This window comes from Macaca thibetana, chromosome 14 (assembly GCF_024542745.1).
Source record: "Macaca thibetana thibetana isolate TM-01 chromosome 14, ASM2454274v1, whole genome shotgun sequence".
NCBI classification, from domain to species: domain Eukaryota; kingdom Metazoa; phylum Chordata; class Mammalia; order Primates; family Cercopithecidae; genus Macaca; species Macaca thibetana.
Window position 1 is genome coordinate 31390811 of NC_065591.1, and position 23194 is coordinate 31414004.

The 23194-nt window shown below is 42.6% G+C and overlaps 2 protein-coding genes across 5 annotated transcripts in view; both read left to right on the forward strand.

The window, feature by feature from the left end:
- Positions 1 to 2527, forward strand: part of LMO2 (LIM domain only 2) — a 34821-nt gene extending 32294 nt beyond the window's left edge. For all 4 annotated transcript variants that reach the window (XM_050758787.1, XM_050758789.1, XM_050758788.1 and 1 more), the window contains one exon: positions 1525 to 2527. In XM_050758787.1, the coding sequence (XP_050614744.1) occupies positions 1525 to 1744 (220 nt within the window). In that variant the 3' untranslated portion in view covers positions 1745 to 2527. The remainder of the gene's footprint in view (positions 1 to 1524) is intronic.
- FBXO3 (F-box protein 3) overlaps positions 1 to 23194 on the forward strand; it is a 203876-nt gene that overhangs the window by 75414 nt on the left and 105268 nt on the right. The window lies entirely within an intron of this gene.

The window sequence follows — 23194 nt, forward strand, 5'->3', positions numbered from 1 at the left end:
TTGACCATGGGTGCCCTGACATGCTTCGTTCGGTTGTTCTAACAGCTGAGTGGGGTGGAGCCTATGATGGCTGCTGTTTCACTGAGGCTTAGAATCAGAGGTCTCTCCAGGGTCACTCAGGGCTGGACCAGGACATTGAAGCTGGGTCTACTCTGCTTCCGGTACTTGTGTTACTGCACTTTTGCTGTTGATTCTCAAATGTCAGCCTGCATCCAGTCCCCCGGAAGTGTTCGTTAACACAGACTACTGGGCCTTCTCCCCAGGGTGTTTCAGTTGGGTAGGGAGAGAGGAGGACTGAGAATTTGTTGGGGTTTTTTTTTTTTTTTTTTTTTTGAGTCAAGGTCTGGCTCTGTGACCCAGGCTGGAGTGCAGTGGCATGATCTCGGCTCACTGCAACCTCCACTTCCCGGGCTAAAGCCTCCCACCTCAGCCTCCCAAGTATTAATAGCTGAGACTAGAGGCATGCACCACCACACCCGGCTAATTTTTGTATTTTTTGTAGAGACAGAGTTTCACCATGTTGCCCAGGGCGGTCTCAAACTTGTGAGCTCAAGTGATCTGCCTGCCTCAGCCTCCCAAAGTGCTGGGATTACAGGTGTGAGTCACTGCGCCCAGCCTGAGAAATTGTATTTCTAACAGGTTCCCAGGCAGTGCTGATGCTGCTGGTCCCAGGACCAACACTTTGAGAACCACTGCACTGAGCCCTGCCATGTTCTATCTCCCACCTTGACACTGAATACTGCCTGAAATAAGTGACTGATCAACTGAGGCTTGGCAGAGTCTTGGTTTAAATGTCAGAAAAAAAGTTTCACTTTTGATTCATGACAATGGGGCAGCAAGGGCCATGAATTAAGATCTTCCATTCATGGCGGAGAGATGCTGTTTGTCCTCTATATCTCAGAGGCGCGATTAGCTGTACTGCGTGATTTCTGTGGAAGTCCCTGTCTCCCAGCAGCTGGGGCCGCAGCGAATAAGCAGGTGGAGATGTGCTTTGCAGCTTACGGAGGTATTCAAGGTCAGCTCTCCCCATGGGTAGAATCCGTGGCTGTTGATATGATAGAGTTTGGGAGCCTCAGAAGAATGCCCATTTTATTGCATTCCTGGTCAGCACCCTCTCAGAGGGACCCTTAGGGTCTCCTTCCAGCTGCTCTTCTGAGATGAGGATTCCCCTGGGAGGGGACAGGTAATACTTGCCTAACTCCTTATCATAGATCACATCAGCTGAGAGTCTCGCCCACAGAGGAGCAGCCAGGGGGCAGCCCAGGGGAATGGTGAGCAGTTGCTGCAGACGGCGAGAGGGCTCAGAAAAGGGAGGAGTTACGCCAGATCCAAATGCCAGTTTCATCTGAGTTCCCTCTGCCTGCTCGGAAAGACCGCACTAGCCGGCCCTCCTTCTGGAGCTGTCCTTTCCTGGCTTCCTGACATCCTGAAAGTTCGGCCTCCTTTCTAGGGCTCATCCCTGAGCCCTGTCTTCCAGGATTGTCCCTTTCACTGTCATCTTAGCTTTTCTTTCTTTTGCCCCAGGCTTTTTGGGCAAGACGGTCTCTGCGCATCCTGTGACAAACGGATTCGTGCCTATGAGATGACGATGCGGGTGAAAGACAAAGTGTATCACCTGGAATGTTTCAAATGTGCCGCCTGTCAGAAGCATTTCTGTGTAGGTGACAGATACCTCCTCATCAACTCCGACATAGTGTGCGAACAGGACATCTACGAGTGGACTAAGATCAATGGGATGATATAGGCCCGAGTCCCCGGGCATCTTTAGAGAGGTGTTCACTGAAGACACCGTCTCCATGGCATCTTCGTCTTCACTCTTAGGCACTTTGGGGGTTTGAGGGTGGGGTAAGGGTTTTCTTAGGGGATGGTAGACCTTTATTGGGTACCAAGGCATAGCATCCAAGTGGCATAATTCAAGGGCTGGCACTTCAAGGTGACAGAGGACCAGCCCTTAAGGGAGAGCTTGCGGCCACAGCCATCTGTGGTAACTGACATGATTAGCAGAAGACAGGAACATTTAGGGGCAAGCAGGCACTGTGTGGTCATGATGGAATTTCATATCCACAGATAGGGAGTTGTTGTGTAAAGACTTGTTGTGACTTTGATGCTTGCAAACTAGAGATGTGCAATTGATTTCTTTTCTTCCTGGGTTTTGTAACACCCCTGTTTCAACGACTGTCCTCCACACAAGGGAAGGACAGAAAGGAGTGGCCATTCTTTTTTTCTTGGCCTCCTTCCCAGGGCCTTAAGCTTTGGACCCAAGGAAAACTGCATGGAGACACATTTTGGTTGAGAATGGAAACCACAACTTTTAACCAAACAATTATTTAAAGCAATGCTGATGAACCACTGTTTTTAGACACCTTCATTTCGAGGTGAGGAGCTCTACAGATTGTTTCTATACAAATATAAATCTTAAAAAAAAAGTTGTTCAACTATTTTATTATCCTAGATTATATCAAAGTATTTGTCGTGTGTAGAAAAAAAAAACCAGCTCTGCAGGCTTAATAAAAATGACAGACTGAAATGCAGTGTTGTTTATTTGATTACGACTTATAATTTGGGATGGCGGGGAAATGCTCTGCTTTTTGTATTGTAAAGGAGAAGTAAATAAGCAATTTACTCTTAGGTCAAATAAAAACTTCCATGGATTGCAAGGTTTTGTATGAGGCAGGCACATTTCTATATTACTGGCAATTATGTAACAGGTCATCATGTAGCTCAGAGGAATGTAGAATAATTAAATTGTTATTGTAAAATATGCATTTCACTTCAGCATTGTATGGAGTGAGTGGAAGGCAAGATCATTGCCTTTGGGAAACTTGTAACCTAGAAAGGACACAAATACATAAAGCAGATTCCCTTTGGGAGAGAAGGTAATTACCTAGTTTGAAATGTGGCAAAGATGCTGAGCTTGACACTTCGATTTTCCAAGACGGGCGTCTCAGGGTGTTTTATGACAAGTGGTTAGGAGGACCTTTACTTTGAGGATTTAAAGCAGGCACCTTGGTTTGTGTGTTTGCCTTCACCCGAGTCAGGCCGCCCCCATGAACTGATGCAGAGCGCCACCTGCTGGTCATCACCTCGAAGCGCGCTAGCCCAAGAGGGTCCCAATGAAGGACAAACCTAGATGAAGAAGAAGCTTTTCAATGATTTCCTTAGAGTACTGGGAAATGCAAGAAGTCTAAATGCGTTTAGTTATTAAGACACAAGAAACATGCAGCTAAGGCTACAGTTAACTATAAGATTCCTTTAAAATCTTCCTAAGGTTTGTGATCTTTTTTTAAAAAAAATTTTTTTAAATCCCAGGACAGAGAGACAAATGATTTTTTTTTCCTCTAGTGAGAAATAACGAAGTCACGGCTCTCTTGGTCTGTAAAATGCTAAAAGTGGTTGGGAAATCTGACTGCGTAAGGTGGCCTATTTAAAACAAATCCAGTTACGTTGCATTCCAGCTCACCTGGTGGAAAGGCGCTATCAGAGACGGGATGTTTGTTCTGAGTCAGTAGTTCTCAGACTCTCTGGGGACCAGCAGAATCCACATCACCTGGGAACATACTATAATAAAGAAACAGGTTCATGGGCTGCACCCCAGACACCCTAAATCAGAAAATCTGGGGATGGGGTTCAGCAATTTGTGGGGTGTTTGTTTTGAGATAAGATCTCTCTGTGACCCCCAGGCTAGAGTGCAGTGTCATGATCCTGGCTCGCTGCGGCCTTGACTTCTTGGGCTCAAGCAATCCTCCCACCTCAGCCTCTGTAGTAGCTGAGACTACAGGCCCACACCACCACGCCCTGCTAATTTTTGGATTTTTGGTAGAGATTGGGTTTCCCCATGTTGCTCAGGCTGGTCTTGAACTCCTGGACTCAAGTGATCTACCTGCCTTGGCCTCCCAAAGTGTTGGGTTACAGGCACGAGCCACCGTGCCCCACCTGTATTTTAATAAGCCTTAAAGATGATTCTGACACATGCTCAAGTTTGAGAATGGCTATTCGAAAACAGCTCCCAGTTAGGAAAATCAAGCATTCTAAGTTATTAATATTTGATGCAAAGGTTAATCACGGAAACTCTTCCACATGTAGACACTGTCTACCCTTGGTCCCTAAACTGAAAACTTTCGCCTACATTCGTCACTCATTTGTTCTGCACATCATCTTCAAAATCGATCACAATTTAATTCACCATTTTAAACTATATTTACAGTAATAATAATAATGGTAATAGATTCTATCTGTGCAATCATCTTATAAGTAGCATTAAGTAAAAATACAAATGATCATTGCGTTGGAAATGTAAACTTTATTCTTAATCCCCATTGTAGCACAACCCACATTAAGATTCAGGAAATCAGCCAATATTTTTGTCATGCTCAACAAAGCAATAATTGACCTTTTCCATTTGTCAATGGCACCGTCTTGCAGAACTGTGGATGCGCAGGCAGTCTTTGTAGCATATCACCTCGGGGGCCCAAATATCTAACCCACAACTGACTTAAGAGGAAAGACGTGTAAAGAGACTCAGAGGGACCAGCTCCCAAGGTCTACCCTGGTGGTCCTTGCATGAATGTGTTACCGTGTGTGCTCTAGACCCAGGGTCAGGAGAACTGACAATCTTTTCTCTTCCCTGGTCCGTGCCTTCATTAAAGCAGTTGGCTGGAACATTTTTCTTCCTCTTATCTCTTGAATGTCTTTTACTGCAAACCAGCTTCCTTTTATTGCTGCTTCTAAGACAACTACTACTTTTCGGGAAAACTTGGAGTCCTACAAAGTTAAAATAGAACAAGCATCTAGGAGCTTTATCATCTGAAGACTTGGATTTGAATTCCAGTGACATGACTTTAATTGCTTAATAACCATTTACACAGCACTTGCCATTTGCCAGGCCCTCTTCTAGTTTTACATATATTAACTCCTTGAGGCCACATAACCTGCCTCGGTGGCAGTTTCTACTGCTTATCACCTGCATTGTGCTGCCAAGGAAAATGAAGCACAGATGGTTAAGAAACTTTCTAAGGTCCTGCGGCTGAGAAGTGACAGAAGTCGCTTTAACCAAGGTGCTTCACCCTGCGCCCTGCTGCTCTCTCGAAGTCTCACCTCACTGAACAGCAGGTTTCCCATCTGCAAAAGAGGGAGCATGAACACCTTCCATCCCAGATTATTTGGGGATATTTGAGTTTAGTCTAGGCAGAAATGTAAACAAAGCACAACGATACAGGATTAGCACCTCAATAAAGCAATGTAAAAAGTGCTCTGGAAACGCAGATAAGGGAACAATTAAATTGGCCCAAGCCTGTCTGTCTGGAGTAAAGAGGAAGTGACATTTGAAATGGCCTTGGACTTGGAAGAGCAAAGACTTGGGGACCTTGACTTGCAGCATGAGTATTTCAGTGAGCCCAGTTTGTGTACAGGCATTGGCTGGAGGCCAGCCGGTGAAGGGCTTAAATTTTGATGCTGTCACTTTCTGGTGGGGTGCCCTTAATTTCCAGTTTCTACAAGATCTGGGTCCTGTGGACATTGCTGACCTGTGACTTGACCTTGGACCCTCAGCTCAAGCCCCTCCTCTTCCAGGTAGCCCCCTCAATCTCCAATTTACAGCTACTCATCCAATCATTCTCAAACTTCAGTACTAGAAATCTTCTAATTAATAGGAGAAACTATGAAGATGCTGGCTCCTGGACCAAACTGCAAATCTGCAGAATCAAGATCTCTTGGATGGGACCCAGGAATCTACACAGTCATCAGGAAACTCCTCTTCCTTTGTTGCTGCTAAACCCTGAACCCTGAGTTCCACAAACTCAGGGACAGTCTCTGGTTTACCCTTTCCAGACTGTAGCACCTGCCTGGCACATAGTGCCCAAGATACTTCCCTCCTTCCTTCCTTCCTTCCTTCCTTCCTTTCCCCTTCCCTTCCCTTCCCTTCCCTTCCCTTCCCTCCCCTCCCCTCCCCTCCCCTCCCCTCCCCTCCCCTCCCCCTTCCCCTTCCTTTCTTTTCCCTTCCTTCCTTCCTTCCCTTCCTTTCTTTTTCTTTCCTTCCTTCCCTTCTCTTTTTTTCCTTCTCTTCCTTTCCCCCTTCCCTTCCCTCTCTCTCTTTCTCTCTTTCTTTCTTCCTCTTTTTTTTTTTTTTTTGAGACAGGGTCTTGCTATGTCACCCAGGCTAGTTTCGAACCCCTGGGCTCAAGCGATCCTCCTGCCTAGCCTCCCAAAGTGTTGGGATTACAGGTCTGAGCCACCATGGCTAGCCTGATTGTTATATTTTCTTTGTTTTATTTAAAACTTTGTTCTCTAGTTCTTTCTTTTCTTTTCTTTTCCTTTCTTTTCTTTTTTTGGTGGAGTCTCACTCTGTGGCCCAGCCTGGAGTACAGTGGCATGATCTTGGCTCACTGCAACCTCCACCTCCTGGATTCAAGAGATTTCTTCTGCCTCAGCCTCCCGACTAGCTGGGATAACAGGCATGCACCACCACACTTGGCTAATTTTTGTATTTTTTTGTAAAGATAGGGTTTCACCAGGCTGGTCTCGAACTCCTGACCTCAGGTGATCTGCCCACCTCGGCCTCCCAAAGTGCTGGGATTACAGGCATGAGCCACCACTCCCCACCTATTCTCTACTTTAAAACCTGATTTGAGAAGAAGACCTTTTCTGAAACTAGCCTGTAAGTTCTTTATCATCGCCAACAGCATTTAGGCCAGTGTCACGCATGTGGAAAAGAAGGAACAAATATTTATGGCATGAGTAGCTAAGACAGAGGGCCAGTAAGTAAATAAATAGGGAAGATGAGGTTTTCTATAATTTTAAGACTAAATGGTAAATCAAAATCAAAGTAGGGAGTAAAACCCAGGAATTTGCAGGGAAGGGGCAAGGAAGATAGAAGTTAAGCCTGCAGCATCCTGTTATGCCAGAAAGTAAGGAAATAGTAAAAACTAAATAAATAAATGAAATGAAAAAAATGATGTAAACATGTCATAAAGACAAAGGAGCCAGCTTAAAGAGGCTCTCAATAGCCAAATCTAAGACAATTTGATTATCAAAACAATTAAGGACAGTAATGAATTAAGGATAGTAATGAGTTTTAAGCATGGCAGGGGGCAGAATTCATGAGTTTATACCAGTAATAAATAAATGAGGGAGAAGGAAGGACTCATGTTTACAGCAGAATCTTGAATGCCAACTGGTAAATGGGAAGACAGCATGAGAGCTGGAAAAATCGTTTTGCAACTGTGACAGTTAAGATAGAATCAAGCGAGCATTATCAATAAATGGTAAATTTCAACAGAGAAACAAAGAGCAAGATATGGATATTTGGATGGTCTTCAAGTACCTTCCCATATATTCCTCACTAGTTATAAGAAGGAAAAATGCTAATTACACAGTAGAGAAATTGAATAGCACCTTGACCAGGTGATCTACGTGGGGCAGATGAGCATCCCAGGCCTCCAGATATGATATCCTGAAAAGGACACAGGATCACTCTTTTTAATAGTTCTGCTGAGAATATATAACGTGTCTCATTATGAGACAAATTATTAGACGAACCCAAAATGATGAACATTCTAGTTTTAAAAGTTGGTGGGGGGGGGAGTGTGGACTGTATTCTTTGAAAATGTTCGTGTCATGAATAAAGAAAGCTGTGGGAATGTTTCATGTTAAAGAAGGCTAAGGAGACCTGACAACTAAATCCAACACCTGGCCCTGTACTCAATCCAGTGCTGGAGGGAAAAAATTCTACGAAGGGCTTCATTGGGTCAAGTGATAAAGTCAGAGTATGAATGAATAGATGGGTTAAAAAGTATGAGGTGTTGAAATGATACAATTACAAAAAAAAAAAAAGTATTAGGTGTTAATGAAAATGTTACTGAAATTGGTAATTGTACTGTGTTTATGTGAGAGAATGTCCCTATTATTAGGAAATGCACACTGAAATATTTAAGAGTCAAGTGATAGAGGCAGGAAGCAGAGAAATTCTAGGCAGACAGGGGTGGGTCCCTGGGAAAACCCCACCTTCCAGCCGAAAACCCTGCAACCCTCTGCCCAAAGTGAGAACTTCTATCCCCGTTTGCCCACTCTCTCCCCATTGGTTCTTTCTGATTAATGTCTTTTTACCAATTCAATGTTGCCTTTTCCAAAACTCCCTATGGCCCACCCCACCGCCCGCCATCCTGTGCCTGTATAGACCCCATACTCAGTCAGTAGAGGAGAGAAGCAGCTTGACTGGGGAGAGGCGACTTGACTTCAGAGGGAGAGCTGGACTTCAGAGGAGAGATGGCTTACCTTCAGAGAAGAGCCAGCTAGAGAAGGCCAGATTTCAGGGAAGATTATCTGCCCATCCCAGCCCCTCTCCAGCTCCCTTCTCCACTGAGAGCCATCTCCATCAATAAATACAATTCTCCACCTCCACGCAAGTGTCCGTGCGACCTCATTCTCAGATGCTGAACAAGAGCTCCAGACCCACTGAGTGAGGGTACCCAAAAAAGGCTGTCACACTGGCCCTTTGCCCTCACTGGTGGAGGCAGCCTCCCCATGCAATGAGGCAAGAGGCCCACTGAGCTGATAACACACCATAGTCCACAGATGCTGGAGCTAAGAGAGCATTGTAGCATGCCCTCTGGGGCTTCGGGGGTCACAGGCACCCCCACCTGGGCACTGCTGCAGGGCCTGCAGGGAGGTTGCTCCTGCGGGTGCCCAAAGCAGCCGGCCAGATCCTGCCCTCGTTCACCCACCCGCTCCCCCCAACAAGAGCCTGAGCATGGAGAACCGAGTGAACAGGGCACGCCTGTCGCAAGTCTGATGAAGGAGTGGAGAAAAACTCCTGCATCAAAGAGCTGTTATATATGTAACTTAAATAGTTGAGAAAAAAGGTGTGTGTGTGTGTGTGTGTGTGTGTGTGTGTGTGTGTGTGTGTGTTTCAAGACAGGGAGAGAGAGAGAGAGAGGAGAGAAAGAGAGAGGAGAAATGATAAAACAAATGAGATTAACATATTAACAATAGGTGAGTCTAGGTAAAGGCTGTACTGGTACACTGTTTTTATTCTTGCAACTTTTCTGTAAGTTTGAAACTATTTCCAAATAAAAAGGTATTTTTTTAAAAAAAACCTCACAAATCTTGACTTTTTCTTGTTTTGGGCTTTATGGTTTGATTAGGAGAAGAACAAGGCAGATAAAGAGAGGAGAAAATATAGTCTAGAATTCAGTAATGTACTACTGTTCATTTGTCACAACTTTAATGCACTTTTGACCTTACAAATAAAGAAAGTACCTCAAGCAAGTAATTCCCCTCTCCACACCCACTCCCCCATAATGCGAAGAATGTGTTTAGAAGGTTCACTTAGTGCTTATTTCGGAAGCACGTTTTTTCTCAACCTTATAAAATGAGATTACCAGAAACTCTGCATTTCCTTTGTAATTAGGATCAAGATGTAATCATCTGGCCCTGAAATGTGTGTATTATAGGGGCAGGAATCTAAGCTATAATGTTTTGTATGTACATCTAAGAATTGAGTTAAAAGATGTTTCAAAGCCCTGAAGTCACTTCCATTCTTTACCAGTGACCATGTATTAATTCTCCCGGAAAATCATCATTTCTCTGAGTTAATAGAATCTTTGAAGCTAAATCAAGTCAATTTCCATTGTCACATTGTGATGCTTTTGAACTGGGCTCACTGAATTATCCTGTTTGATGACCACTTTAAAGATGGCTTTGTTGTGAGCCTCAGCAAACCCACAGCAGCATCTCTGTGTCAGGCTCCCCACCCCACCCCATTCATTCTAATTACTTGATGAGCAGCTCAAGGCAAATGCCCCCCTGTAATTACATCCCAGGCAAAATAGATATATAGTAGGTAAAATAGCCTGTGTGATGTGACAGAAAGAACACTGAAATCAGGAAACCTGATTTTGCCACTAATTACTGGTGTGTCTTTAGGTAGGTCTGTTTCCTCGTTTGCAAACTGAGGAGCTTACAGTAGATGATCTCTAGGAATTTGGTCCTCAGACTTTGCTTTACAGACACGTAAGTATGGAGTTTGGGAGGAAGCATTTGTGGTAGCCATTCCCCAAGGTGACCCCAGTGATTCTTGCGTCCTGGCTTCACCTCCTGTGTTGTCTCCATCCACATAGAATAGGGCTAACTTGTCTAACCAATAGGATATTGCAGAAATGATGGAATGTGACTTCTGAGGTTAGATCCTAAAATACTTTGTTGCTTCCACCTTGCTGTCTCTTGGATCGCTTGTTCTGGAGAAAACAAAACAAAACAAAACAAAACAGCTGTCATGCCTTGAAGTTGATGTTCAGAGCGCTCTACTGGGAGCTCTACTGGGTGAAGAGGAACTGAGGCCTCCTGCCACCAGCCAGCATTCATTTGCCCATCTTGTAAATGAGCCACCTTGAAAGCAGAGCCTCTGGCCCAGTCAAAGCCTCAGACAACTGCAGTCCCAGCTTATATCTTGAATATAACCTCTTGAAAAACCCCCAAGCCGGAATCAGTCAACAAAGCTGTTCCTCAATTTCTGACCTACAGAAGTGATACAAGATAAATAATTGCTGTTTTAAGCCACTGAGTTTTGGGGCAATGTGTTATGCAACAAGCTATAATTAAAAGATATTTAGGAGCTTTTTTTTTTTTTTTCCAGGAGATACGGTATACTGGAATACACTTAGAAATTTTTACAGCAATTCGAAGGAGTAATTTTACATCTGTTGAACCCAGATTTGAAAATTGGGGCTTTTATTTTGTATGCGTTTTAAAATTCTTATTTTTCCAGTCATCCACTTTTTATTATATTGTACAAAAGTATCAATCCACGGTAGACTGAAAGTTAAAAACTCCAGAGTTTGAAAAGCACTGATCAGAATAATACAATCTTAGTGGAAAGCTGAAAAAGTTTTTGAACTTATCCAGCCCAACCTCTCACTCAGTGAATGGAACTTGTCTCTTACAGTTTTCTAGCAATAGAATTCTGATTCTTGGCGGCACTATCATCATCAATGTTATTAGACATGACTTTACTGAGCATTTGCCAGGCAGATGCACTATCCTAAGTATTTTATGGTCTTTACAACAACCCCACACAGCAAATATTTCTATCTGAATTTTACAGAAGAGGAAACTGAGGCTTGGGATAAAGCCGAGACTTTAATTAATCTAGCTCATCTCATCCTAGACTATATTGCCTCTAGCTTCATTAATTTGTTTCTCTCTCAAAACTTCATTTTATATAACCAAATAACATATATTTTTTCGGACTGCTGGAAATTACTTTCCCACTTATTTTAAGGAAAAAGAGACAGAAGTCAAATCCTAGGTCAGGTGTCGTGGCCCACGCCTGTAATTCCAGCACTTTGGGAGGCTGAGGTGGGAGGATCGCATGAGCCCAAGAGTTCAAAATGAACCTGTGGAACATAGCGAGATTCCTGTCTCTACAAAAAATAAAATAAGGGCTGAGTGCCGTGGCTCATGCCTGTAATCCCAGCACTTTGGGAGGCCGAGAGAGGTGGATCACGAGGTCAGGAGTCCAAGACCAGCCTGGCAAAATGCTGAAACCCCGTCTCTACTAAAAATACAAAAATCAGCCGGACATAGTGGCACACACCTGTAATCCCATACTCAGGAGGCTGAGGCAGGAGACTCGCTTGACCCCCAGCGGCAGAGGTTGCAGTGAGCTGAGATTGTGCCACTGAACTCCTGCCCGAGCGACAGAGCAATACTCCGTCTCAATAATAATAATAATAATAAATAAAAAATAAAATAAAATAGTTAGCCGGACCTGGTGGCACACACCTGTGGTCCCAGCTACTTGAGGGACTGGGGGGAGGGGAGGCTGAGGTGGGAAGATCACTTAAGCCTGAGAGGTCAAGGCTGCAGTGAACCAAGATTGTGTCACTGCATTGCAGCCTGGATGACATAGCAAGACCCTGTGTAAAAAAAAAAAAAAAAATTAATATAGCCAATGTAAACAAAATGTTAAAAGCATTTACCAACAATAAATGTTTCATTGCATTTAATGTTACCTAACAAAATGGGAGGGAGTGTAAACGTATAAGAGTCATCTTTGGAGACAAACGGATGTGGTTCTAGTTGGTCTTCTCATTTGTAAATGAAGATAATATACTTACATTAGCATATCATTGTAAAAATTATGGGTAATCTACATGAAGCAGTGAGAACAGTTGCTGGCATTCATGCTTGCGTGCACTCAGTAAGTATGTATTGAGCATTTCCTAGGGGCCAGGCACTGTTCTTAGTAATGGAAATACGGTGGTGAGCAAGACAGCAAGGTCCCTGTTACCCCAGCACTTACATTCTAGTGGGAGGAAACACGATAAATAAGTACACAAATAAATGAACAGGTTTATTTCAGAGAGTGATCAATGAATTAGGATAAAATAGAACAATGTGATAGAATGTCAAGAGATGCAGAGAGATGTTGTCATTTTGGAGGAGGGAGGGAGGGAGTGGTCAGGAGGAGCCTTTGTGAGGCAGTGACTTTGAGCTAAGACCGAATGTCAGGAAAGATTCAGTCATACAGGCATTCAGAAATGGAGGAAACAGGCAAGTGAAAGTCTGAAGCCAAGAACCCACTTGTCGCGCTCAAAGAACATCAAAAAGTCCAAAGTAGCTGGAGGAAAGGTGATACATGTGGCCAAATCGTATAGGATCTTACAAGGCTGAAGATGAGCTCAGATCTTATTCTAACTGCAGTGGCAAGACTTTGGGATATTTTAGGCAGGAGAGACATACATACTCTGATTAGTGTGTTGAAAGATCACTCGAACTGTGTGTGCATGGAGGACCCTAGAGAGATGAGCTGGGAGGCTATTGCATAATCCAGATGAGTGATGGTGGTGGCTTGAATTAAGGTGTTAAAATGGGGATAGAGAAAACTAGTCAAGCGTATTTGACCATTTTTGCATTGCTATAAGGAAATACTTGAGACTGAGTAACTTATAAAGAAAAGAGGCTTAATTGGCTCACAGTTCAGCAGGCTGTACAGGAAGCATGGTGGCCTCTGCTTCCGGGGAGGCCTCAGGGAGCTTTTACTCACCGTGGAAGGTAAAAGGGAAGCGAGGCATTTCACATGGCCAGAGCAGGAGGAAGGTGGGGGGAGGTGCTATATACTTCTAAATGACTGGATCTTGTGAGAACTCTATCGTGAGATCAGCATCAAAGGGGTGGTGCTAAACCATTCAAGAAGTAATCCCAGCTACTCATGATCCAATCACCTCCCACCAGGCCTGACCTCCAACAGCGGGGTTTGCAATTGAACAAGAGATTTGGGTGAGGAAACAGATCCAACCTATATCAACAGGTTCCAGATATATTTCAAAGGTAGCTAAAATGACTTCGCTGGCACTAAAAGAAGTTTTTATTTTTACTACTAATAATAGGGACTTTTTAAACCATCTTGTGCATGATTTTTGTTGAAGCAATATTGTCTTAGTTGTTTAGTGCAACACAATTTGCTGTGGTCTCTAAGGTTTTACTTGCTTAGTGTGATCAGGGGAAATGAGTTATTGAGAAAAGAAAAAAATTCATTTGAATATGTGATTAAAGAGAAAAGATGGCTGGGCACAGTGCCTCATGCCTGTAATCCCAGCAGTTTGGGAGGCCAAGGCGGGCGGATCACTTGAGGTCAGGAGTTTGAGACAAGCCTGGCCAAGATGGTGAAGCACGGTCTCTATAAAAAATACAAAACTAGCCAAGCAAGGTGGTAGGTGCCTGTAATCCCAGCTACTCAGAGGCTAAGGCAGAAGAATTATTTGAACCCAGGAGATGGAGGTTGCAGTGAGCCCAGATCATGCCGTTGCACTCTAGCCTGGGTGACAGAGCAAGACTCTGTCTCAAAACACGAGAGAGAGAAAAAAGATAGTCGGTCTTAACTGCTGGGCAACTGGGGTCATTAGAAAGGAATGTAAATCTTCTGATTCTACTTACCATGGCTTATAATGAAACCCAGATGAACAGGAAGGCACAAACCCAGCATCACCCGACAGGGGAAGGTGAAATAAGTCAGATCCAGCTGTGCACAAAGATGAAGTAAAACCTAAGCTGGAGAATGTGTAGTTTGGGCAAAATGGAAGCCTAAGATAACCACAACACCTATTAATGATGAATAAAATGTATCCAAAGATATCTAGATGCAAAACTGAGCTGCAGGAAAAACAAATATAGAAAACATCAGGTCCAGAAATAAATAGAGGTGAGAAATATTGTGTAAAGCTGGCACTGAGATGCGCTGGGGAGTTACTGGCCACTACCATCTGGCTCCATGCGGGGAGAATACATTGAGGATTGTTGTGAATGGGTGGTTAGAAGTGAGAATCCTACATAAGGCAGAGCTAGCAAAGGGCTACATCCACAGTGAAGGGGTGGACTGGGAAAAAAAATCTATCCACAGGCACAGAGCGATGTCAAGGAAGTTTGCAACCTCTATCTAGATTCTGGATGACAGAAAACAAAAGTTTTCCCTGAGAATGCAAAACCTCAAGACACCACTTATACAGTTCTGAATGTACAATAAATGCACAGCCTGGGAATCACCACGCCCAACCCAATAAATTATTTATAAAAATTGACATTAAGCTGTGATTTCCTCTGTCTCAATAGGAAGAGGCAAACACAATTATGAACTTTACCAAAATTTTAAAATGTTGCTCTTGCAAAGACACCATCAAGAAAAAGAAATGGCAAGGTAATAGACTGGGAGAAAATACCTGCAAAACATGTGTCTGAAAAAAGACTTGTACTTGTATCCTGAAAAGAATAATTACATCTCAGTAATAGAAAACAAATCAATTAAAATGGGGAAATGATTTGAATAGATGCTTCACTAAAGAAGATATACAAACAGAAGACTATATCTGTTTTTTTCCTTTTTATGGCAAACTACAACATGAATTTTCCTGACAAATACAACATGAGTGGGTCTCAAAAGCATTGCACTAAGTGACAGCAGCCAGTTAGGCACGCTACACACTGCATGATTCCATTCATATGAAATTCTAGAAAAGGGGAAACTACAGTGACCAAAAACAAATCAGTGATTGTCAAAAGCTAGAGATAAGGGTTGGACGGGGCTGTTTTGTATGGTGACTGTGGTTATGATTACATAACTGTGAATTTGTTAAAACTCATTGAATTGAATGTTTAAAATGGGTAGATTTTATCATATGTAAATTATACCTCAATAAAGCTTATTGTTAAAAAACTCATGGTCTCTTACTGGACAGAGCTAAAAATATGTAAACACAGTTTTCTGTACCCTTTGGCCATAAACAACAGCTGTGTGACAATGGACAATTTACCTTCTTTGGGTCTCGTCTCCTCAGGTGTAATGTGGGGATAATAACAGAATATCACATATTGTTATGAGGACCAAATTAAACAACACAGTATATATAAAGCACTTTGCACTGTGCCTAGCAGGCTATCCAATCACCAATACAGGGACACTTTCTTTTCTTTTTTGTGTAATTTTAAAAATACTTTTATAAAAATTAGAAACAAGGTCTTGCTATGTTGTCCAGGCGGGTCTCAAACCCCTGAGCTCAAGCAGTCCTCCCATCTCAGCCTCCCAAAGTGCTGGGATTACAGGCATGAGCCACCCTGTGCCTCGCCCTCAGGGACACTTTCTAGGCCTCTTGCTTTTGTTCAGACTCACTTAAGAGCCTTCTCAACAGCCTCAAAACTCATTCGATGACCTCCTGGTCTGGGTTGGCTTCCCTCATAGTTTCCTTGCAGGGAGATTTCCCTAGGAGGGCCCAGTTGCCTGGGTAATCATTTTGTTGTTGTTTGTTTGTTTTGTAGGTTTTTTGTTTTTGTTTTTGTTTTTGTTTTTGAGACGGAGTCTCGCTCTGTCACCCAGGCTGCAGTGTGCAGTGGCGCGATCTCGGCTCACTGCAACCTCTGCCTCCCAGGTTCAAGCAGTCCTCCCACATCAGTCTCCCGAGTAACTACCAGTTGCCTGGATGATTTAATTTCAGAATGTTGACATCGCATTCTGGGCTATAATTTAACCTTGCATGAATTTGGTTTGTATGGGTTGCCCTCCCATAGCCTGTCTTCTCTGGGACACTGAGAAGATCATACATCTAGACTTGCAAGGCTAAGAACCTGACTCCCTAGATTGTGTGGAACAAGAGAGGCCCAGCTGAGTAGATTCTCCCTTGGCATCATTTCTGGATCACTGTGGTCTAGCGGTAATACAAGATGGTAGCAGTAACTGTCCGAGGGCTGACCTACACATTACTTTTGGTCTTTAAAAGTATTTTTGGGTACAAGAAGAACAGTTTACCTTGCTTGGGACACACACACACACACACACACACACACACGAAAAAGAGAGAGAAAGAGAAACCCTAAATAAATATGATTTCATTTTCTTGAAGAAACTGTTCAGCATTGGAATAGGCATAACTCTGGATTCTTTTGAGTGGCGATTCTGTTTTATACATGATTTTCTCTTTTTCTGTTCCATGGGGAATTCCTTACCTTGAAGTGAAATGGACATTTTGGTTGAATTCTCATTCTCAGTGACAGCAAGTAGGAAAGAGAGAATACGTTCTCTACTGGTGTTTCCCACTCATTTGCGTAACTTGGCACATACAGAATGGAATGCAGCAGTATGGTGGGGAAGCTGCTGGGGCCCCATAGCCTTGCCAAGGGTGTCGATGATTTAGGCTCACTGTAACCACTTCTGGGCACACCAGGATTCCCCTGTGCACCAGTGGGTTGCTCTGGCTCCAGGAGCAATAGCTACAAAAGAAGCAATTGCTAATTAGGAAGGAATCCTGTTCTCCATGCAGGCAGGTTGCAATCCTAACTCTGTAGCAAGAAAGAAACCTTCAAGTTCATCCAGACAGGTCAGTATGAACCTGTGACCACGTTTCTAGACAGTTTTCATGAAAGTGAACAGATACCACTGCTGAATTTATCTGTGCTCCTTGGACACTGGCTTTTTGTCCAAGGTTTTACCCTGAATTCATGAATCTAGGAGAAAATCTGGATCTAGGGGCATGCCGTTGATGATTTTTTATCCATTCTTTACCCCTTTTTGACTGTCTGTCCAAGGTACTTCGGTAGCAGAAACAGGACATATTATACATTATTTCTTAGCAATTGTAAAGCTAGAAGAATAATTTTTATCTGTCTACATATCTCACAGGTTTGTTGTGAGACTAAATGAAGCATTGGAACCATACCTGTTACATAGTAAATACTATGTAATTGGTTGCCATTACTATTTACATGTTCACATTCTGAGAACTAAGTATTTACGACGTTAAGAAAAAGTCAAGATGTTGTTTGCCAAATTCATTTTGACGGACTGTGACTTTTGTAGGAAAGGTGGTGTCAAAATATCTGGGAATTTTGCCAGTGCAACCATCAGTAATAAATTATAAAATCAGATAACAGAATCAGGGAATTGGGAATCTGGAGAGGAAAGCCCAACACTTTTCCTTTTCTAGATGGAAAAAAAGGAGATCCAGAGATAGCAAGCCGCAACAACAAATCTGAAATCACAACTAAGAGCTCGCAGTTCTTGTCTAGAGCTCTTCTCCAGAATGCTATGGCCTAGACAAAAAAAAAAAAAAGACTTAAAAAAATAAAGTGCTGACAGGGCACAGTGGCTCACGCCTGTAATCTCAGTACTTTATAGACTGGGGCAGGCTGATCACCTGAGGTCAGGGGTTCGAGGCCAGCCTGGTTCCAACATGGCAAAACCCCGTCTTTACTAAAAATACAAAAATTAGCCAGGCATGGTGGTGGGTGCCTGTAATCCCACCTACCCAGGAGGCTGAGGCGGGATAATTGCTTGAACCTGGGAGGCGGAGGTTGCAGTGAGCCAAGATTGTGCCATTGGACTCCAGCCTGGGCGACAGAGCGAGGCTCCGTCTCAATAAATAAATAAATAAATAAATAAATAAATAAGTGCTTCAGAGAAGCTAAATGCTCTACCAACAAGAGCACTATATTTGGGCAAATGAAGTCAGAATCTGCTTATCAGTTCCTCTAATGGAAGCGACAACCAGCACAAGCAAAATCCCTTACGATTTGGAAGATAAAACAACCCAGTGCTCACCAGATCTCCTGTTATTCCTGATGGAACCCTCCCAGCTATTACACCTTGGAAAAATATTAACATGTTCAGCCAACAAGGACAAATTTTAAAGCAAAGAAAGCAAGTGATTCTGTATGTTGCAATGCCACCCGATATTCAAATTGTACCCTCCTGAGCTGTGTCTAATGTCAGCATCATTTTTTTAAAGAGACATATCAGTTTCCGTCAAGGTTTTTATTTCACTTTCCCCATTCTTCACTGCCTGAACTAGGGCAAAAGAAAGGAAGAATTACCAGCTACATTACTTTTTAATTTAATGCCCTTGAGTAAGGGCAGTAGCAGCGAGGCATAATAGAGATTTCAGGGGGACGGCAAAGGGAGAACCGTTGTTCGCACAACCTCTTCCATGGATGCTGGTTGCAGCAGCTGTCTCTGCCATCATTCTTGCAAGGTAATGCCTTGCTTCCCATTGTCATTGTATCTCAGAATCAAATTATTTGAATTCCAGACACATCGACAGCACACTGAAGGGCCCCTGCCAATTTTTGCAGCTCGCTTGGAAAAGAGCATCATGAAGCATTACTCATTTATACGACTCCCAGGCTCCTGTTGTAAATCCAGCGTGCAGGACTGCCTCCAGGTGCACCCCTTCAGCTCAGCTGTCTAATCCTGTAACCCTTTAGAAGAAGCTGGTGCACCGCATCCCCGTGCCAGGCCTTCCCCCTCTTGAAGCCTGTGTTTGGTGGATGGAGTCCTGGCTGCCAGAGCTGACCTGGAGACAGAAACCAGCTGATTTTTCTGTCAGGTCTAGGGGTGAAAAACCCCAGGCACAATACAGTGAGTTGTCCTCACAGCTACCCCTCCAACATTTCCATACAGGCGAAGTCTGGTTAAAATCCACATCTGTCCTACAATAGTGAAGTTGCTGATAATAGCACATCTCTTGTCGGAAGATGAGGGATCTAGTTAGCAAAAGTGTTTATGAAGAATTTTTCTATCACTTAGAAAAAAACTCACAAAATAAATGAAAAAAGAATATGTGTAGCATAATCTCAAATGTTATATATGTTTTAAATACACATGTAAGTATACACATACAAACATATATATGTATATACATTATATTTAGAGAGATATAGATATTTTTTGAGACAGGGTCTCGCTGTGTTGCCCAGGCTGAAGTACAGTGACACAATCACGGCTCACTGCAGCCTAGGTTGCTCCCCAGGCTCAAGTGATCCTCCCATTTCAGCCTCCCAAGTAACTGGCACTACAGGCATGCACCACCACACCCAGCTAATTTTTTTTTTTTTTGTAGAGATAGGGTTTCACCATGTTTTCCAGGCTGATCTTGAACTCTTGGGCTCAAGCAATCTGTCTGCATTGGCCTCCCAAAGTGCTGGAATTGCAGGCGTGAGCCACCATGCACCCAGCCACAAACATATTTAACTAGAAGAAAAAACAACAAAAATGGACAGTGATTATTTTATTTTTCTTCTTTACTTTTTTCTATATTTTTCTAAAACAAGCAGGTACTACTTGTCAGGAAAATAAATGCTGTTTATAAAGATAATGTCCATCAAGAGTGTTTTAAACGAAGAACTGTTTTCAAAAGATTCTCTACACAGTCAGTTTTTATCCCCAGCCTGGTAAGTGAAGGGCCCCCATCCACTGTCCCCTGGTTAGAAGAGTTTTCCCAAGGGTTTCTTTTAACACGAGTCTGGGGTTAGGAGAATTTTGTCCAGCAGGAACAAGAGTGACCTTATTAGTCCAGTCAGATTCTCTTACTAATTGAGCTACACAGAGATCAGTAGTAGAGGCAGAAAAGGAAAGGAAAGGGAAAGGAGGAGGGAGAGGATGGGTTATTTGAATGGCTGGAGTGCAGACTACTGGGGAGGGGATAAAGAAGCTTTATATTCACATAATAGCTGGAGCTGCCTTAGACCCTGGACAAGCTTCCAATTCCAGGATTCTATGCCATGCAGGTCCATAGTTCCTATTTTTCCCGTGAAGACTTGGTAATTGGTCTTCCTGGCAGATCCACGGCCAAGAATCCTGTTTTCCTTGGTCCCACAGGTAACCTTTTAACAATCTATCTGGTGGCCCATTAAAATTCCCTTCTGGGTCGGACTATATTTGGATTATTTGAACCAGCTGAGCAATTTCAGGATATGAAGAGCTTGAGACCAGGCAGGTAAGTTCCATGGGTAATTTCATTCTTTATTTAGTACACTACCCAAACCAGGGCTATCATCAGCCTATATGGCATTTCGTACAAATTTGAAAACGCTATTCTTTCCTCAAGTTAAAAAGTTAAATTATTTATTTCTCAATAATAACAATGACTAATGACAGTAATTCCATGTAAATTAGGTAAGCAAATAATTCATTATAAAATATTGAAAAATTCAAACTATTCATTATCATATTAAGAACTCAAAGTCACTTGGATCTAATAATGTGTTGTAAAGAAGGCATCCTTGTGGATGTAAAATTCTGTTTGACAGTTTCGATGCTTACTTGTTTTATAGCTCATATTTTACGGAAGTGATCATCAGATTGGTAGACTTTTCTTATTGAGTGTAGGCCTTACGTTGGTTGGTTTGTTTTGTTTCTGATACAGGGTCTTGCTCTGTCCCCAGGCTGCAATGCAGTGGCACAATCACGGCTCATTGCAGGCTTGACCTCCTGGGCTCAAGAGATCCTCCCACCTCAGCCTCCCAGGTAGCTGGGACTGCAGGTGTGCACCACCAGAACCAGTTTTTTGTTTGTTTGTTTGTTTGTTTGTTTTAGATGGGTTTTTGTAGAGACACGTTTGCTCAGGCTGGTCTTAAACTCTTGAGCTCAAGCAATTTGCCCGCCTCAGTCTCCCAAAGTGCTGGGATTACAGGCGTGAGCTCACGGCACCTGGCCTACATTGGTTTTAACATATTTCAATTGTTTGTTTGTTTGTTTATAGAGACGGGGTCTCTCTGTGTTGCCTGACTGGATATGAACTTCTGGTCTCAAGTGATCCTCCCCTCTCTGCCTCCCCAGTAACTGGGACTGCTGGCACACGACACTGTACCCAGCTTAATATATTTAATTTTGATAAGCCACATTCTCCACTGATATTGCTATTGGCAAAATTAGTTGTATCTTGAAAGGCACAAAGTTATTTGGAAATGGATCTAGTAAGTTATTTTAACAAAGACTTTGCAATATTTTAGTGAAAGAACATTAGATTTTAAAAGACAACTTCAGGTTTTTAGGGCTTCATACGTTGATGAATGATCTATAAAAGTCTTTAATACGCTTGTCAGTCAATTTCTTTTTTTTTGTTTTTGTTTTTGAGAGGGAGTCTCACTCTGTCGCTCAAGCTGGAGTGCAGTGGCGCGATCTTGGCTCACTACAAGCTCTGCCTCCTGGGTTCATGCCATTCTCCTGCCTCAGCCTCCCGATTAGCTGGGACAACAGGTGCCTGTCACCAAGCCCGGCTAATTTTTTGTATTTTTAGTGGAGATGAGGTTTCACCATGTTAGCCAGATGGTCTTGATCTCCTGACCTCGTGATCTGCCCGCCTCGGCCTCCCAAAGTGCTGGGATTACAGACATGAGCCACCGCACCTGGCCAACAATCAATTTCAATTATACATTTTTAACACAGCCTTGGTGCTTCATATTTACAGCAATTCTTCAAATCACATGAGATATCTGGAACCTTGCTACTCCACATATCCAGCATCAGAGCATCTTCAGGGGCTTGTTAGGAATGCAGAATTTCAGGTCCCAGCCCAGAGGTACTGAATCCGAACTTGCATTTTAATAAGATCCCCCATGTTCTATATGCACAGGAACATTTGAGAAATACTAATCTAAGACACAGAAAAGACCATGTATTCCTTCTGCAATATAAATCTTTCCTTTAAAGAAAATATGACTGTAACCAATATAGAGAAAAATAGAAATAAATTTGGGATCACAGGTGGATTGACTGTAGAAATGACATTTGAAATTAATCTTCCTGGCTGGGTGCAGTGGCTCACACCTGTAATCCCAGCACTTTGGGAGGCTGAGGCAAGCGGATTTTCACCTGAGGTCAGGAGTTCAAGACCAGCCTGGCCAACATGGTAAACTCCATCTCTACTAAGAATACGAAAATTGGCTGGGTTTGGTGGTGCACTCCTGTAATCCCAGCTACTCGGGAGGCTGAGGTGGAAGAATCCCTTGAGCCCAGTAAGCCCAGATTGCGCCACTGCACTCCACCCTAGGTGACAGAGTGAGACTGGGTCTCAAAAAAAAAAAAAAAAAAAAAAAAAAAAAAGAAAGGAAAAAAATAAATTAATCCTCCTCTTCTTTCCAGTATTTTTATATTGGAGAAATTGGGCTTAATGTTGAGAAACCCTGCAATTTGTTTATCAGTAATAATATCTTTGTGTGAATATCGTAAGTTAATTTTTCATAAAACATTTTCTAAGCCCATAATGTTATGCTTTCAAGGGAATTATATATATTGACTTTGGGTTCCTGTCTAATTTTGCGTATAACATTAACTTTATCTTTACTCCTAATTTGTGCTGAATAATGCATTTTAAAGAAGATATTTTCAGTATACTTCTGACTTGCATTTTAGAATCTACATTTTTATTCATATCATCAACATGCATTGCATACTCTCTCTAATGAAGTTTTAGTAGCAAGACGGCATCTACTCAAGTTTCCCATCCTATATTCAACAATGATTTAAAATTTTATGTTCCATAAATGCCTTTACAATATATTCCAACATTTAGTTGAAGCAAAAAGAGTTAATTATATCATATTTACAAGAAAAAAACAAACAACCCCATTGAAAAGTGGGCAAAGGATATGAACAGACACTTCTCAAAAAAAGACATTGATGCATCCAACAAACATATGAAGGAAAGCTCAACATCACTGATCATCAGAGAAATGCAAATCAAAACCAAAATGAGATACTATTTCACACCAGTCAGAATGGCAATTACTAAAAAGTCAGGAAACATGTGCTGGTGAGGCTATGGAGAAATAGGAATGCTTTTACACTGTTGATGGGAATGTAGATTCATTTGACCATGGTGGAAGACAGTATGGCGATTCCTCAAGGATCTAGAACCAGAAACACAATTTGACCCAGCAA